Source organism: Lithobates pipiens, unplaced genomic scaffold (genome assembly GCF_037356315.1).
Source record: "Lithobates pipiens isolate NorthernLeopardFrog02 unplaced genomic scaffold, aLitPip1_a1.2 Scaffold_23, whole genome shotgun sequence".
In the NCBI taxonomy this organism is placed as follows: domain Eukaryota; kingdom Metazoa; phylum Chordata; class Amphibia; order Anura; family Ranidae; genus Lithobates; species Lithobates pipiens.
Genome location: NW_027507785.1, coordinates 290,179,772 through 290,194,774, shown reverse-complemented (window position 1 = coordinate 290,194,774; position 15,003 = coordinate 290,179,772). Strand labels below are relative to the sequence as shown.

The window sequence follows — 15,003 nt, the reverse complement described above, 5'->3', positions numbered from 1 at the left end:
TGGATAGAGTACAAAAAAGTAAAACATTTTGGTCAGATTTTTTTTTTTTTAAACCTTTCCTTAAAAAAAGTAAGGAAAAAAAGTAAAAAAGTAAGCAAAGGTTGCACAATACGCAAGTCGCAGATACAACTGCATTAGTTTGTTAGGTACATCTTAAGGTGTCACGAGTAAACCATATACATAGTCTGTAAGCATAATAGGCTCATCAAAATAAATTTTAAAGAGTTTGGTTTCACTGCTATCATAAAGTAAGTAGTATAAGGAACTTTGTCAACCTTAATCTGGCTCATTTTCTTGTCATTCTCTGATATCACTATTATGCAGGTAAGGAAGGTGGAATAGAAAAGGTGTAAGTAGTGTAATGTTATAATTTTATAATGTTATAATGTTGTAATGTTATAGTCAATCAGTTTGGATCTCAGATACAGATATAGTCTAGTATGATCTTGTTTTGTTAGGACATTATGAAGCTAGTTAGGACATGGCGTCCATGAAGGACTGGGAGTACTTAAAGACAAACCAAGGCTGCCATGTTTTGTGGAATCTCTCTACCATTCCTGAGACTTCTGCAAGTGTATCTTCCATATCACAGATGTCCTTGACCCTGTGTAGCCAATCTGGGATGGATGGAACCCATGTTGTATTTCAGTGTAGGGGAATTAGTGATTTAGCCTCATTCAGGAGGTCTTTAGTTAAAAAATGCTAGTATCTTTTAAATGAGAAGTTTGTCACGTGCAATAAGCAGGCCACATTTACATTTAGTTTGGTCTCTGTGATTTTCCTGATCAGTCCTCTATCCATCCCAGTAGGCCAAAATCGAGGGCCAACTCCACCATACATGGGTAATTGTACCTATTTCTTTCTGACATCTCCAGCAGGAGTCTGTTTTTTGTTGATCTCAGCTATGCAGCTTGTTTGGAATGTAGTACCACTTTGTTAGTAACTTATAATTTGTTTCCTGCATTTTTGTGCTTATCGAACATTTATGTGCTAATATGCAGGCATACCTCCATTGTTTGTCTGCGATTTACTCCTGTAATTCCTCCGACCACTTCCTCCTGTATCCGTCCACCTCGGCCATCTCAGGGTATTGCAACCATGAATAAGCAATTGAAGTGGCCCTCAAAAGTGGCATAGAGCCATGGCAAACCGACTCTAGGTTAGTTAGGGGTCTGTGGAAGCTCCGTGAGTTCCTTTTCCTGTGCAAGTAGCTTCGTAGTTGGAGGTAGGACCAGTGGCGCATATGGGGCATGTTATTTTCTAGCCTAAGAGTGTTCCATTCTTTGATTTTACCTGCCGAGTAACAGTCACCCGCCAGTAGTGGGTTGTCTTGTTGTGTTGATTGAAAGATCTTGTTCTGTGTACCTGGTGCGAAGTCAGGATTGCCCTTCAGTGGTGTCAGTGGGCTAAGTGACGTAGTAATGGATGTCTGTTTGGCAATGAGGTGTAAGATTGCTAATGTGTTGCCTGTTATGGGGTGTCATCTTAGGTTTACTGGGTAACTGGACCAAGGAATCAGGGTGAGTATTTTAGCGGTATCGGATTCATGCCTGCTTCTAGTGAGATCCAATCTTTCATGTGGCCATGGCAGTGCCAGTCAATTACGCTTGCCAGGTGTGATGCTTGGTAGTAATGTTTAAAGTCTGGAAGGCCTATTCCGCCTAGTTCCTTGGGTTTAGTTAGCCACTTTATTCTAATTCTAGGTTTCTGCTGGTTCTATAGGAACCTTAATACGATAGTAGTTGTGGCCTTAAAGACATTTTGAGAGATTCTGATAGGTAGAGAGCGCATCGGGTATAAAGACTTGGGTAGGATCGTCATTTTGATGATTGCTGCACACCCGAACCAGAAGAAGAATCCTAGGTTCGAAGGTGTGCTGTAATTGTAGGGTTAGCCAAATCCCTAGATATTTGAGTGTCCGTGAGTCCCATCTGAAGTGTGCCGTTAATTTTTTAATTTGCTGAGGGATTTAGAAACAATGCAGTGATCCACGATAGCATATGCGGACCTAACCCCACATGTCTGCACACCGCCAACATGTAATCCCAAGCAACATGATCAAATGCTTTGTCCACATCCGTAGAAAGGAGAAAGCCTGCAATGTCTTGCGACTTTGTTGCATGAATTAATAGTAAGGCTTTAATCACGTTATCTTTTGCTTCTCTGCCAGGCATGAAGCCTACTTGTTCCAGCCCTATTAGCTCCGGTAGGAGTGGGCCAAGTCTTAGGGCGAGAATCTTTGCAAATAATTTAACATCCAGGTTTAACAGGGAAATGGGACGGTAACTGGAACAATCCATATGATCTTTACCCGGCTTTGGTATCACTGTAATGTGAGCTGAAAGAAAGTCCGGTGTTAAGTTTCTAGGATTGAACATGGAACTCATAGCTGGGGTGAAAAGGTCAGTGAGGATGTTTATGAAGGTTTTATAATAGATGGAGGAATATCCATCTGGGCCTGGGCTCTTCCCCGATTTCAGTTGTTTGATAGCTTGTCTGAATTCTGTAGTCGAAATTGGCATTTCTAGTAATGAGATGCCAGAGTCTTGTAGGATCGGAAGTCCACTTTTATTTAGGTAGTTTTGAATAATTTGTGTCATATCCCCTTCCATGTCTTGTTGTCTGTGTTGGGGTGGTAAGTTGTGTAGTTTCGAGTAATACTCATGAAAGTCATGTGTCTACGAGTTGCAAAGATTGCAACAGGGATTTGATATTTTTTAGAATCCTATATGTGATACAGGACCTTCTGTTGGAAGTGTCATTCAATGGGTTGAGCGGTACATTGAAATCCCCTCCCATTTTCAAACACCCTGAAGTGAACCCCTGGACATGGAATCATTGTTAGTGGCGTGGAAGGCCTTAGTGAAGTAAGAATTTGTAAGTGACAGCATATGGTGCATCCTAAAGTGTGTTTCCTGAAGGAACACAAAGTGAGGCTACCTTTTTTAAGCTTCCTCAGAAGGGTCGAGCGCTGTTCGGGTATGTTTAAGCCTCTGGCGTTATGGGAAATCACAGAGGGGTTGCGCCCCAGAGAGGAATAGGCCATCTGGAGGACTCAGGAGGAAGTGTTTCATGGAGCTATTTGTAAAACAAAGCTGATAAGCGTATATCAATAATTGTACCAATATTAAGAATAAAACTCACAGTATATTTTACTTTACACTGTAAAGTGGGAGAATAGAGATTGAGATAAATAGAAAAAGGGAAGAAGAAAAGAAGAAAGAGTAGAGTTGCAAGAGTAGAAGTTATTAGTAATCCTCCCCCTGGGGCAGTAAACTTCCACCCCCGAAGGAGATGATTGCCGAGTTTGGTTAGTATGCCCTGTATCCGTATAGGGGAGTACTGGGCAACTCTGAGGGGATGAAGGGAGGTGACAGACGACACGGTGGCAACTTGCCTCTGACTAACGTTAGAAGAGGTCTTAACAATTAAACTTGAATGGGTATCCTAACTGTTGCACACACAGCCATAATGGCTTCAACTGGTTATGTTTAACTGTTAAACATCCGACCATTGTAGGTAACATACACCTGGGTATATATTACCCAATCGTTTTTTTGACCTTTCACTGATAGAGCTGTTTTTGTGTTTTCTGCAAACCTTTAAAAAAATAATTTTAGGTCCAAAGATTATGTAAACTACCAAACATTATATATTTTCTGAAAGCATACATCCCAGGGAATAAAAAATAGTGGTAGTAGAAAATACACTAAAGTTAACTTTAGGGCACACACATGCAATTAATTATCCATTTTTTTGGTAAAACCTAAAAGATGAGATTGCAAACAGATACCCAGCATATTAAACTGTCTGCCCCCGTGAAATGGTGACAAACTTCAGTAACCTACAGTATATTACAGCACTGATTTATCCTTACCAGCATCACATTAGCGCAGTCTGACATAATTCTCACATATGGCTTCAAAACATCATAATGGAAACCTGGGGTCAGCAGCTTGCGGTGCTGGAACCACTTTGGACCAGATAATACCAATAACCCTTTTCCTGCATAACAAAAAAAAAATCTGAGAAAATGATGCATACATCAAAATGAAATTTCGGACTCAGTTCAGTTGAATAATCCACTAGATTCTTGGATGTCTAAGAATGCCCGTATCAAAATTTCCTTGATGCATTATTTGCAGGGCCAGATTTACCTTTAGGCACAGATGCAAAAGAGAGACATTTTCTAGTACAGCTTTTTGCTGCACATTTATGTCCCTTGATAAGCAAATATAAATACAGTCCTCTCATAATGGCTTATTAAGACATTGCCACAATATTGTAAGAGGTTGGGACTGGCAAAACAAGATATTGTTTTTTTGTGGTTCGTGTAGAAAAGAGATGGTCATGCTAGCACTTAGGGCATCAGGGCTTGTAACCCTACAGAGACTCTTGTACTGGAAACTTGGCCTGTTACAATTCTAAAGCTGCCCATACTCTATACGTATTTTAGAAAGTTCCTGATGAACCAGACAAAATTTGCTCCATGGGTGGAACCATCCTCCAACCCGACATACTTCCATTGAAAATTTGAAGGAGATGGATGGACATTTTTGTGCCAACCAGCTGCTGTTTTGGTATACTGACAGCCGTAGCAGGAGATTCATCCATCCACACTAAATAGCTTGGCTGGGAGAATATATTAGTTTATATTTAGTCAGCCTGTCTCCCTTTCTGCCATTGAGTCTCATACTGCATTGTCACATGCAACATAAATGTCCAACAAAAAGAATGAGACTCCACAAGTGAGTGGAGCTAGGAATTCAAGTGCCAAGATATTGGTGCAAAGATATATACATAGTTGATTTTGGGAGATAAAAGAATTTGAGGTGATACGAGTACTTATTTTAAATATAAAATTTGGTTATGAGGTCTCAATTTAGAAGCTGTAAACAATAATGTACAGAAGGTTAAGTGACAGGAAGAGCAAATGATACATGTAGGTATGCAGATCCTAATTAAAGCGGTTGTATAGTCAATTGTATAACTTTTACTTACAGGTAAGCCTATAATAAGGCCTGTACGGTTTAGGAGATATTACCCCTGCAATGAGCCACTGACTTCAGCGGCACATGCGCACAGGGGATTCTCGGATGAAAGCCCGGCAGATGCCGGCCTTTGCCGGAAAGAAGTCTCCCGCGCGCATGCGTGGGAGTGACGACATCGCGGCTCCAGCCACTCACAGATCTGGAGCCGCGTTACCCGGAAGACACGCCGAGGCAATATGTCAGCTCCCTCGGCATGGACCAGGTGAGTTACCGACGCCTCGTTCTAAGGTAAGCATTTCATAATTAGCCAGTATGCGGTGCATACTAGCTCATTATGCCTTTTTCATTACAGGTGTAGAAAAAAATAATTTGGGGGTATACAACCGCTTTAAATATTGATGACAATAAATTTGATACTTACCAATCCATGGGATGAGGAAGTAATAGGCAAAGTTATCCTTGGGATCTGTAAGAAATAAAAGCACGATAGTTCTGTTTACAGGTCATAAAGAGCACTGACATTTTTTAGACACCCCATTTGGTGTACAAGATGGCAAAACCTAAAATAAAGCAAACAGAACTGAAATTGTATATTTGTATTCCTTTTCAGGTCTATCATAGAAATTACTTACAACTCTTTTTATAAATAGAATCTTTATCTTTATTTTAGAATGTCAAGCTACATTGATCATATTGCATGAGTAGGAAGTATTACATTACAATTTGAAAAATAACAAGCTTTTTGTTTTGTTTTCAGTCCAACTGTAGGGTAGGCAACAGACCCAGTAAAACGCCAACAAGCCCAACTATAAACCAACTGGGGACAGCAAGCAGCTTAAATAGCAACCTGAAGACCCTTATGCCAAAGTTGAGATTGGATGAGGCCTGAAGAGACACCTAGTAAAATTACAGAATGATTGACCAGAAGACCCGATCACAGGCTTCCAAATCTTAGAAACAGATGATCTGACTCTCGATAGTACTCAGAACCAATTGCTGATCCAGGCCTAATTGCAAAAAGGCCCAAGATTCGTCCAGCAGTACTTTCTGAGATGAAAGTTTTTTCCTCACACCAACAAAGTAAGCCTTCAGTGTGTGAAGGTAGACCTTGCGGGATTACTGAGTCAGAGAGGTCCCTGTCCATCGAGACTTGGACTTCAACAGCAAAGCTGTCAAAGCCAGCAGCCATGAAGCAGGATGATAAACTGGTCCTTGACCTGGTCAATCTGGAAGAGCCTACGGAGCTTCTGCCAGGAGGCTGATCAGGTCAGAGTACCATATCCACTTGCTCCTCCTGAGAGATATGTATCACCAAAATGCCCCATCTTGATCCTTTGACTGAGACCAAGCAGAAGCATTAGGGAAGGAAAGGCATAGATCAGGTTGTACTTATCCACACAGCCACCACAGTATTCTGCCAGAGGATCTCTGCACCTGAAAACAAACATGTCTAGTATGTTGTTGAATCTGGAGCCCAAAAGGTCCAATTTCAGCATCCCCTACCTGAGGCAGAAGTTCTCAAACACATTTCTCCTGATCCTAGTGCTTCCAAGAGAATGCACTTTCCTTGTGGAACAAAACCTCTGTCTTCAGCTGTGTCCAGGATTAGGCCTAAATACTTCAAGAGATGAATCAGCTTCTGTATAGACTTTTGGAGTTTCAGGATCCAACCAAACCTTGTATTGTTCACACCACTTTGTTGGTCAGGATCTGTGCCGATTGTTCCCTCAACGGAATATTGTCCATATATCCTACGGCCAAGATGCCCTTAGAGTGTATCAAGGCAAGCACAAAGGCTACAACCTTGGTGAAAACACAGGATGCTGATGACAGACTGAAAGGTAGGCACATAATCTGTAAATGCTGAGGACCTACAGAAAAGCAAAGAGATCTCTAATGTGCTGGAAAAATAGACACATGCAAATGCACATCCTTGATGTCTAGAGGTAGAAAGTATCCATGATGATAAAGGGAGGTTACGACAGACCCATTTGATTCTATACAGAACCTTTTCGATAAAATTAAGACATTCAGTACCAAGATGGGGCTGATGTCCCACTTTGGTCTCGATTCTTGGAACTGTGCAATGGTTGTATTTAAAAACCTTGACTCCTTTCTGATACAGGAATTGGGATGATAACCCCTTGTTCTTGAAGACCCACATGGGCCACAAGGAGGTCTGCTAATCTTCATGAGAAATCAGCAATGGCAGCCTTAATGATTCTCTCTAAAGGAAACCTGTAGTGACAGAGTTAACTAGACTGTCATTGTTGACCTCTCCTAAACGCCCATAATTCTGAGCTTATGCCTTCAACACTTTTAGTCACACCCAAGACACAATTATACAAATGGAGAGTTCCACCTTCACTTGCTGAATACTCGCCCTGGAGCAGCAACTCATAATATCATTAGCAATAGCATTTTCAAGAACATTTCAATCAGGCAAAGCTCAGCTGGTAAAGTGTCCCACATTACCCTATTGAGATCTGTAACAGAACTGGTATCATTTTAGCATTTGAAATTCTTTAACAAAACAAAAACCTTCTTACCTTGTCTTAACAAAATGGTCCTTGCATAGTCTGGATGATAGATAGTGAGAGAAGCCACATATCTTCCAAACCACATAGGAAATGCATATTCAAATTGTCTCCCATAACTAGTCAAAGTGTCCAGATCAGTGCCATCTTGTCTTAACTGTAAAAAACAAATTATGACAATGGATAAAATAAAGCATGATAGTAATTCAAAAGATTTAATCTTTCTGATTTCTGTCAAAGGAATATAAAGGAAAACTGAATCAAGTAGGCATTCGTAAGGATGAACCTATTTATTGCAATAGTCTATATGCAGCTTCTGTTATTTTAGTTATATTCAGCTTCTGTTATTTTAGTTAGCCATATCCCTTTAGGTCTGGGATTCTATAGCCAGGTTTCGTTTAGGGCTCGATAACCACAAGAGCCAAGTTAGGCATCTGATGGCCACGTTTGACAGTTAGAGGTCTAGTTGCAGTACAGATTAGAAACTACTAGGGAGGGACTAAAGTGCAGAGTAGATAGACTGACTCTGCATTCTAGTGCCACACCACTGTTTCTTCTAATGAGAAGCTGCGTTCCACGCCGGTTGGACAACAGTTGGAGGATCTCCCTATCATCCCTGCTCTTGTCTTCAGATCTCCAAAACAAAGATAGATGTTGCAACATGATCATCCTCAGGGGCCCCTACAATCAATCTTTGCTGCAACATTCATCTGGAGGTACAGTGGCAATAAAAACATAGTAACATTTAATTCTTTGTGTGTTATTAGTTTAAGCAGACTGTGATTGCCTATTGTTGTAACATAGATGAAGATCAGATCACATTTTATAACCAATTTGTGCAGAAATCCATATCATTCCAAAAGGGTTCACATAGTTTTTTTTGCAACTGTATGTAGTTATGGTTAATGTTATATGTGGGTTGCAATAGTTCCTCTGCTTCCAATACTTTAATTAGATTACTGGGTGATATTCCAGCAAGGGAATCCCCTCTGTTCACAGAAACCTTGACCTGGGTGGAGGTACTGCCAACTTTATTTTCAAATCCACTCTAATGCGCGTACACACGACCGAGTCCACCGGACCACAGTACACCGGACAATTAGATCGTGTGTGGGCTCCAGCTGACTTTTTCATCGTAAAGTCCGGCGGACGTAGAAAGTAGTTTTGACTCAAAATTTGTCCGCCGGACTTGGCTTTCAGCGGACAATCCGTTCGTCAGTGTGCTAGTCCAGAGCTCTGAAGGGATGGCGCGGGTACACCGTCCCTTCAGACCGCATGCACTGGTGACATCACCGGCTGCATGAAGTGTGAATATCTACTAAATGAAGGTTTAGGAGATATTCATAGCACCTACAGGTAAGCCTTATTGTAGGCTTACCTGTAGGTACAAGTCTACAGAATGGTTTACATCCACTTTAAGGATTGGTAAGATGCAATATAGTAACTTTTTGTTTTTAGGTTTCATATTGATTTAATGTGGGCAGATTTTCTTAACCCAATTACAAGTGATCCTGTGTATTGTGTATGGTTGGCGTTATTTACACACACTTTTCACCCAGTATGAGATCGTAAAGCACACATCTGGGTTCAGTGTTATCTAATCACTTTGTTTCTACCCCAAAACCGATAACAGCTGCATGACAACAAGTCTATTGAATTCACTGTCTTATCCACGGCATACAAGGGTCAATGCATGTCACATGACACAGGGCACAATGGAATAAAGCCTCTGGAACTTGTATTGTGAGTTATAGAGTTACTGGGAATTCTATTATGTTACGGTATGTTATATAAAGGGCTGGCAAAGTTAAGTTACAATAGAAGATACAGTATTTATGCCAAAAAGCATACCAAATGCATTTAAAGGTGAAAAGTATGCTTTGTGAATTTCACAATTTTTTTTACATTTACATTTTTTTTTTTTTAAATATATATTTGTTTAATTTTTTGTATACGGTCTGTGTTTATGCAGGGGGCATACATGACTCTACAAAACAAGAGAACCCAGCATTACCTGCCTGCACATTAGCAACCTGTGTATGACTGGTGGTCTTGTCTTTATTAGGGTGAAGTGAGTGTGAAGGTACGTGTCCCTCTTTTGGAGCCATTCATCTGGTTTTTAGTCTGATCTCCCCTACTACCTGGGCTACCTGCAACACCTCTATAGAAAGAGACCCAGAAAGCAAATAACTCTAGCTAGTAACTCACCACCTACTGACTATATTTATAAATAAGTATATACACTAAATGTGTAATATTTACTGTAATAAAATAAATTTTATTTTTGGTACTGAATATAATAAACTAATAGAAAAATAAAGAATATAAAAGCAGTAATGGCTGTTGAAAAACATGAACCAGACACAAACAGGTGGAATAGTCTGAAATTATGTATTTTACCTTAAAGGACAGCTGTACTTTTATTATATTTGTCCTTTAAATTATGTTCCATTGACTTGCAAAATATTTACATCTAATGCCGCGTACACACGACCGGACGTTTCGAGGGACTAGGTCCAACGGTCTTTCCGACGGACTTTCCGAATGAATGGACTTGGCCACACACAATCACACCAAAGTCCGACTGATTCGAACGTGATGACGTTCGACCGGACTAGAATAAGGAAGTTCATAGCCAGTAGCCAATAGCTGCCCTAGCGGCCGTTTCTGTCCGTCGAACAAGCATATGCACGAACGGATTTCTTGGTCCAGCGGAGTTCCGGTGGGAAAATTTAAAACATGTTCTCTTTCTAAAGTCCGCCGGATTTTTGGCAAGCAAAGGTCCGATGGAGCCCACACATGAGCGAATTGTTCAGAAGGGAGAGGACCCCGGCAGGACTGTTCATTGGGCACTGGGCAGGGTCGAAGAGCAAAGATTGCTGAAACAAATGCCACGTACACACGACTGGACTTTTTGACAGCAAGGTCCAAAAAAACATGGATGGGCGAGTTTGGGGTGGAGGAACTTGACTGGCCTGCACAGAGTCCTGACCTAAACCAATAGAATACCTTTGGGATGAATTCGAGCAGAGACTGCAAGCCAGGCCTTATTATCCAACATCAGTGCCTGACTTCACAAATGTGCTTCTGGAAGAATGGTGAAACATTCCCATAGACACGTTCCCAAACCTTGTGGACAGCCTCCTCAGAAGAGTTGAAGATGCTATATCTGCAAAGGGAGGGCCAACTCAATATTGAACCCTACGGACTAAGACTGGGATGCCATTAAAGTTTGTGTGTGTATAAAGGTAGTCGTCACAATACTTTTGACAATATAGTGTATGACAAGCAGATAATGGAACTAACCCATCAACATTAAATGATTCAGCTCTGCGCCTTTTTTCTTTCAGAAAAATGATGACAGATTTATATAATTGATTGACAGATTGCGATATACTTCCACCGGCCAGAAAACCTCGCACTGGTTGTGTCTCTGCCCATCAGTACCCATTTAGAAAACAAGGAGGTTGATTTACTCAAGGCAAATATACTGTGCACTAAAAGTGCACTTCAAGATCTGAGTGCAAGCTCTGAAAGGAGAAGAAGCTCTGCTGATTTTTATTATCCAATCATGTGCAAGCAAAAGTTTATTTTCCTTGCCTGTTCCCCTCAGATCTAGAGCAACTGCACTTGCAGTGCACAGTCTGTTTACCTTTAGTAAATCACCGCCATTGCCTATCATGGTGCTGCAGCCACTGCCCAGGCTGTGCTATGAATGGGAACATTTAAAATAGAAGTGTGGCCAAAGCTTTATTGGTCATACTTCTCTTGTAGCTCACAGGAGCGCCCTTACTCTTGCCCTCCTGTGACCCAGAATCAGTTGTTAGTGAGCTATTGTCTACTCTCAGGGGATGTAGCAGAGCTGCTCCAGACTATGGAAGGATCCTGACAATATTGTTGATCCAATTTGTTGCAGAGCCAACTGTTCCTGCCTTCTCTCCAGCCCAGTCCTCCAGTGAGTGCTGGAGGAACAGAGTGGAGGGTAATGGCTGACAGGCACCGCTCTCCACCCTGAGCAGATTGAGAACTGAGCAATCAGCGGTCATGTAATTGCTCAGTTCTCGATGGTAGAGCCCACATGGGACAGCTGCAGCATAGAGGTATGTGTGTTTGTTTTTCTCAAACCCCCCACTTCTCCTTTAACCACTTGCCGCCCGCCATATAGCAGAATGACGGCAAAGTGATTATGATATCTTGACCAGAAGTCATATGACGTGATCAGGATATCACAGCCGGTGCGCCCGCGGGAGCGTGGCAACGCGGCGATCGGAGGTGCTGTGTGTCAGTCTGACACACTGCTACTCTGATCGTGGTATGAAGCCTCTGACAGAGGCTTCAGAGGCTTCTTACCACGTGATCAGCTGTGACCAATCACAGCTGATCACAGCGTTAACAGTGGCTTTCCTCAGTTCACGCTGACGGGGAGTCTGTGCTGATAATGAGAACATTGATTATCAGCACAGCTCCCATCAAAAGGTGCCAATCAGTGCCCAACACCTGGCAGCCTCTCACCATAATAAATGCCTGTCAGTGCCCACAACAGTGCCAATCATTGCCCAAAAAAGTGCCAATCAGTGCCCCATCAGTAATGCCTGTCATTGCCCCATCAAAGTGTCACTCAGTAATGCTTGTCAGTAGCTTCTCATCAGTGCTGACTATCCAGTGCCACCTATCAGTGCTGCCTATCAGTGCCGCCTATGAGTGCCATCAGTGCCCATTGTTGTTTTTTTTTAATTTATGGTCTTTTTTTTGTTTATAGCGCAAAAATTTAAAACTGCAGAGGTGATCAAATACCACCAAAAAAAAGCTCTATTTATGGGAAGAAAATTATAAAAATGTAATTTGGGGACAGTGTAGCATGACCGCGCAATTGTCATTCAAAGTGCGCCAGTGCTGAAAGCTGAAAATTGTCCTAGGCAGGAAGGGGGAAAGTGCCTGGTATGGAAGTGGTTAAACATAAAACCAGTGCTGATAATAGAAATAGCTGCGGGGACCCACAGGAGGAAAGGGGGGGGGGCAATAAAAACAGAAGAAAAAACCTTCAGAGCTAAACAGATAAACATGTACACATATTAATATGTTGGTATCTAGAATTCAGCTTTAAATATTGTCAAGATAAACATACCCATTGCCTTGGGATTATTAAAAACTGAACTTTTAAGGAGCGCCAAAAGAAACCTTTTCAAACCAAAATCTACTTTAAACCAATAATAATATAAGGACTTGTTGGGGAACTATTGCCCCTCCATTTAATGAAACAAAGCTTTCTAGCTATATTCCATCTTGTGAGCACAACACTTTTGGAAGTTACTGGATCCGAATCAGTGGGCGCAATCTTCTGAAAAGTAATTGATATCTGAGCCCCGACGGTGGGTTATAACATTAGGGGCAAAAACATAGCTCAAAATTGCAATTCGATTTGATGTGCTGAATTTACACTACAAGTAGGGTTGCCACCTGTCCAGGATTCACCCGGACAGTTCGGGTTTGGAATCATGCGTCCGGGTTTCAGACTACCTGAAACCCAGACACATTATTTAGACTGGACTATGGCTTCCCAGCAGTGTTGCTGGCTGCAGTTGTTTAGGCTGAGAGTGTCTGTTACACTCTTTCACACTGCCCAAAGCCAGCACTAACAATCCACCCCCAAACACACACACACACAGACGGGAGAAGAGAGAGGGCTCGATCAGCACCTCATCCTCCCACCCCTACCCCTCTGTGTCTGCCCACACGCCAATCCCTGGTGCTGTGCCTCAGAAAAGGAAAGTTGGGGCTGGAAATTTCAATTCAGCAGCCTCGGATACATCTGGATGAGAGGTGCTGACTGCCAAGGGGTGAGTGAGCTCACCATCCATCCCTGTCTGTCACTGAAGTCTCCCCCCTTCTCTCTCCTGCCTCTGAGTGAGTACACTAAGGTAAATCAGGGTTTTCAGAGCACCCCTTATATCACAGTTCCCCTTTACACCAGAAGCCACAGTGTTCCCCCTTACATTAGAGTTCTCTCCGTACATCAGAGTTCTCAGTGTTCCCCCTTAAATCAGGGTTCCCAGAGAATTGCTTATGTTAGAGGCCCCAGAGTTCTCCCTTACATCAGAGTCTGCAGAAACCCCCCCTTACAGTGCAAGGGAACTCTGCGAGTTCAGATGTAAAAGGGGAACTCTGTGGACTCTGATGTAAAGGGGGACTCTTGTTATTAACTTCATATGATTAGAAATATTATTTAATGGCAAAATATATATAAAGTTTATACTATAAAAAAAAATTGGCATGCTCCACTAAAGTCTTCGGGTTTGACTTGAAGAAAAGGTGGAAACCCTAAGTACAAGAGGTAGATACATATAGGAACACATCTTAGCTCTATGGGAAGATAAATACTATAACTAAAAGACAACAGAAATATGTATAGACCCATATATACTGTACATTACCATGCTCACTTATAGTTGCCATCATATGTACTCATTGATCGGGCTGCCATGAAATATTCCATGTGGGGTCACCTTTTTTTTTGGGGGTGCTGGACTGCGCTTAGTCCTTTAAATAAACTCCATCTGCTCTCTTAAAGAATCAAGAGTGCAAAACACATTACCACTGCTTACATTTTATGTAAATATAGTTAAAACTATCTAACAGTACTTTATAAGGGGAGAGCTATATAGACAAGCTTATCTGTGTATAACATTGTTGTATTGATATATAATGCGCTTTGATAAAGCTGCTTTATGAAATTTTTATAATGTTAAATAATAAATTAAAAATCTGATTTTATTATATGGATATTGCTTTGAAAAAATAATATTTTGGGGCACCTTAAAAGCCCTGTTTTTAATCATTCTAATTTGCTAATGATATTTTGTGAGTTATGGTGCTAGGATTGAAATACCAAAGTCTTACCACATGAGCGTTTCCATACAGCCAGTGCGTCTCAGGACCTGGAAAAGAACAATAAATTTTCAGCAGCTGCTTCCTCCTCAGATACAATGAATAGACTGTATATAGGAGATAGAAGACACACAGCCAGGCAACCCAGTGAAATATATCTGAGAAACTCAGAGAGGGAAATCCAAATATAGAGGATGCCATGCTGGAAGTGTGCACTGCACTGTCGACACTACATTAATATCTATACTGTATAACAAGTCACATAAATAGTGTAATGACAGCAGAAGGCATGTCCTCATAAATGCAGCTGATAGGGCAATGTTTAGAGTAGGAGGACAGATTCTACACGAGGTGTGACTTCCCTAACAATCATATACAGACACAGTCTATAGTGCAGCAGGTGTGACTCAGCAGAAGAGAAAGAAAAAGAAAACAATAAAGTTTAATAAAATACAATTTACAGTGTAAGGATTTTTGGATTTTCAGGTAAAATGTTAACCAAATTAGTAAAAAAAAAAACAAGAAAAGTAACGGCAAAAAAAGGACAGTAGTCCATCGAGTCTGCCCATATTTTTTTTTTGTGTTATTTT

General features: G+C 41.3%; 1 protein-coding gene across 1 annotated transcript in view; it reads right to left on the bottom strand.

The window, feature by feature from the left end:
- LOC143926512 (cytochrome P450 4B1-like) overlaps positions 1-14,668 on the bottom strand; it is a 43,310-nt gene extending 28,642 nt beyond the window's left edge. The window contains exons 1-4 of the mRNA XM_077450304.1: positions 14,426-14,668; positions 7,541-7,685; positions 5,413-5,457; positions 3,878-4,005 (exon numbers count right to left, since the gene is read on the bottom strand). Of these exons, the coding sequence (XP_077306430.1) occupies positions 3,878-4,005; positions 5,413-5,457; positions 7,541-7,685; positions 14,426-14,614 (507 nt within the window). The 5' untranslated portion in view covers positions 14,615-14,668. The remainder of the gene's footprint in view (positions 1-3,877; positions 4,006-5,412; positions 5,458-7,540; positions 7,686-14,425) is intronic.
- Between the last annotated feature and the right edge of the window lie 335 nt (positions 14,669-15,003).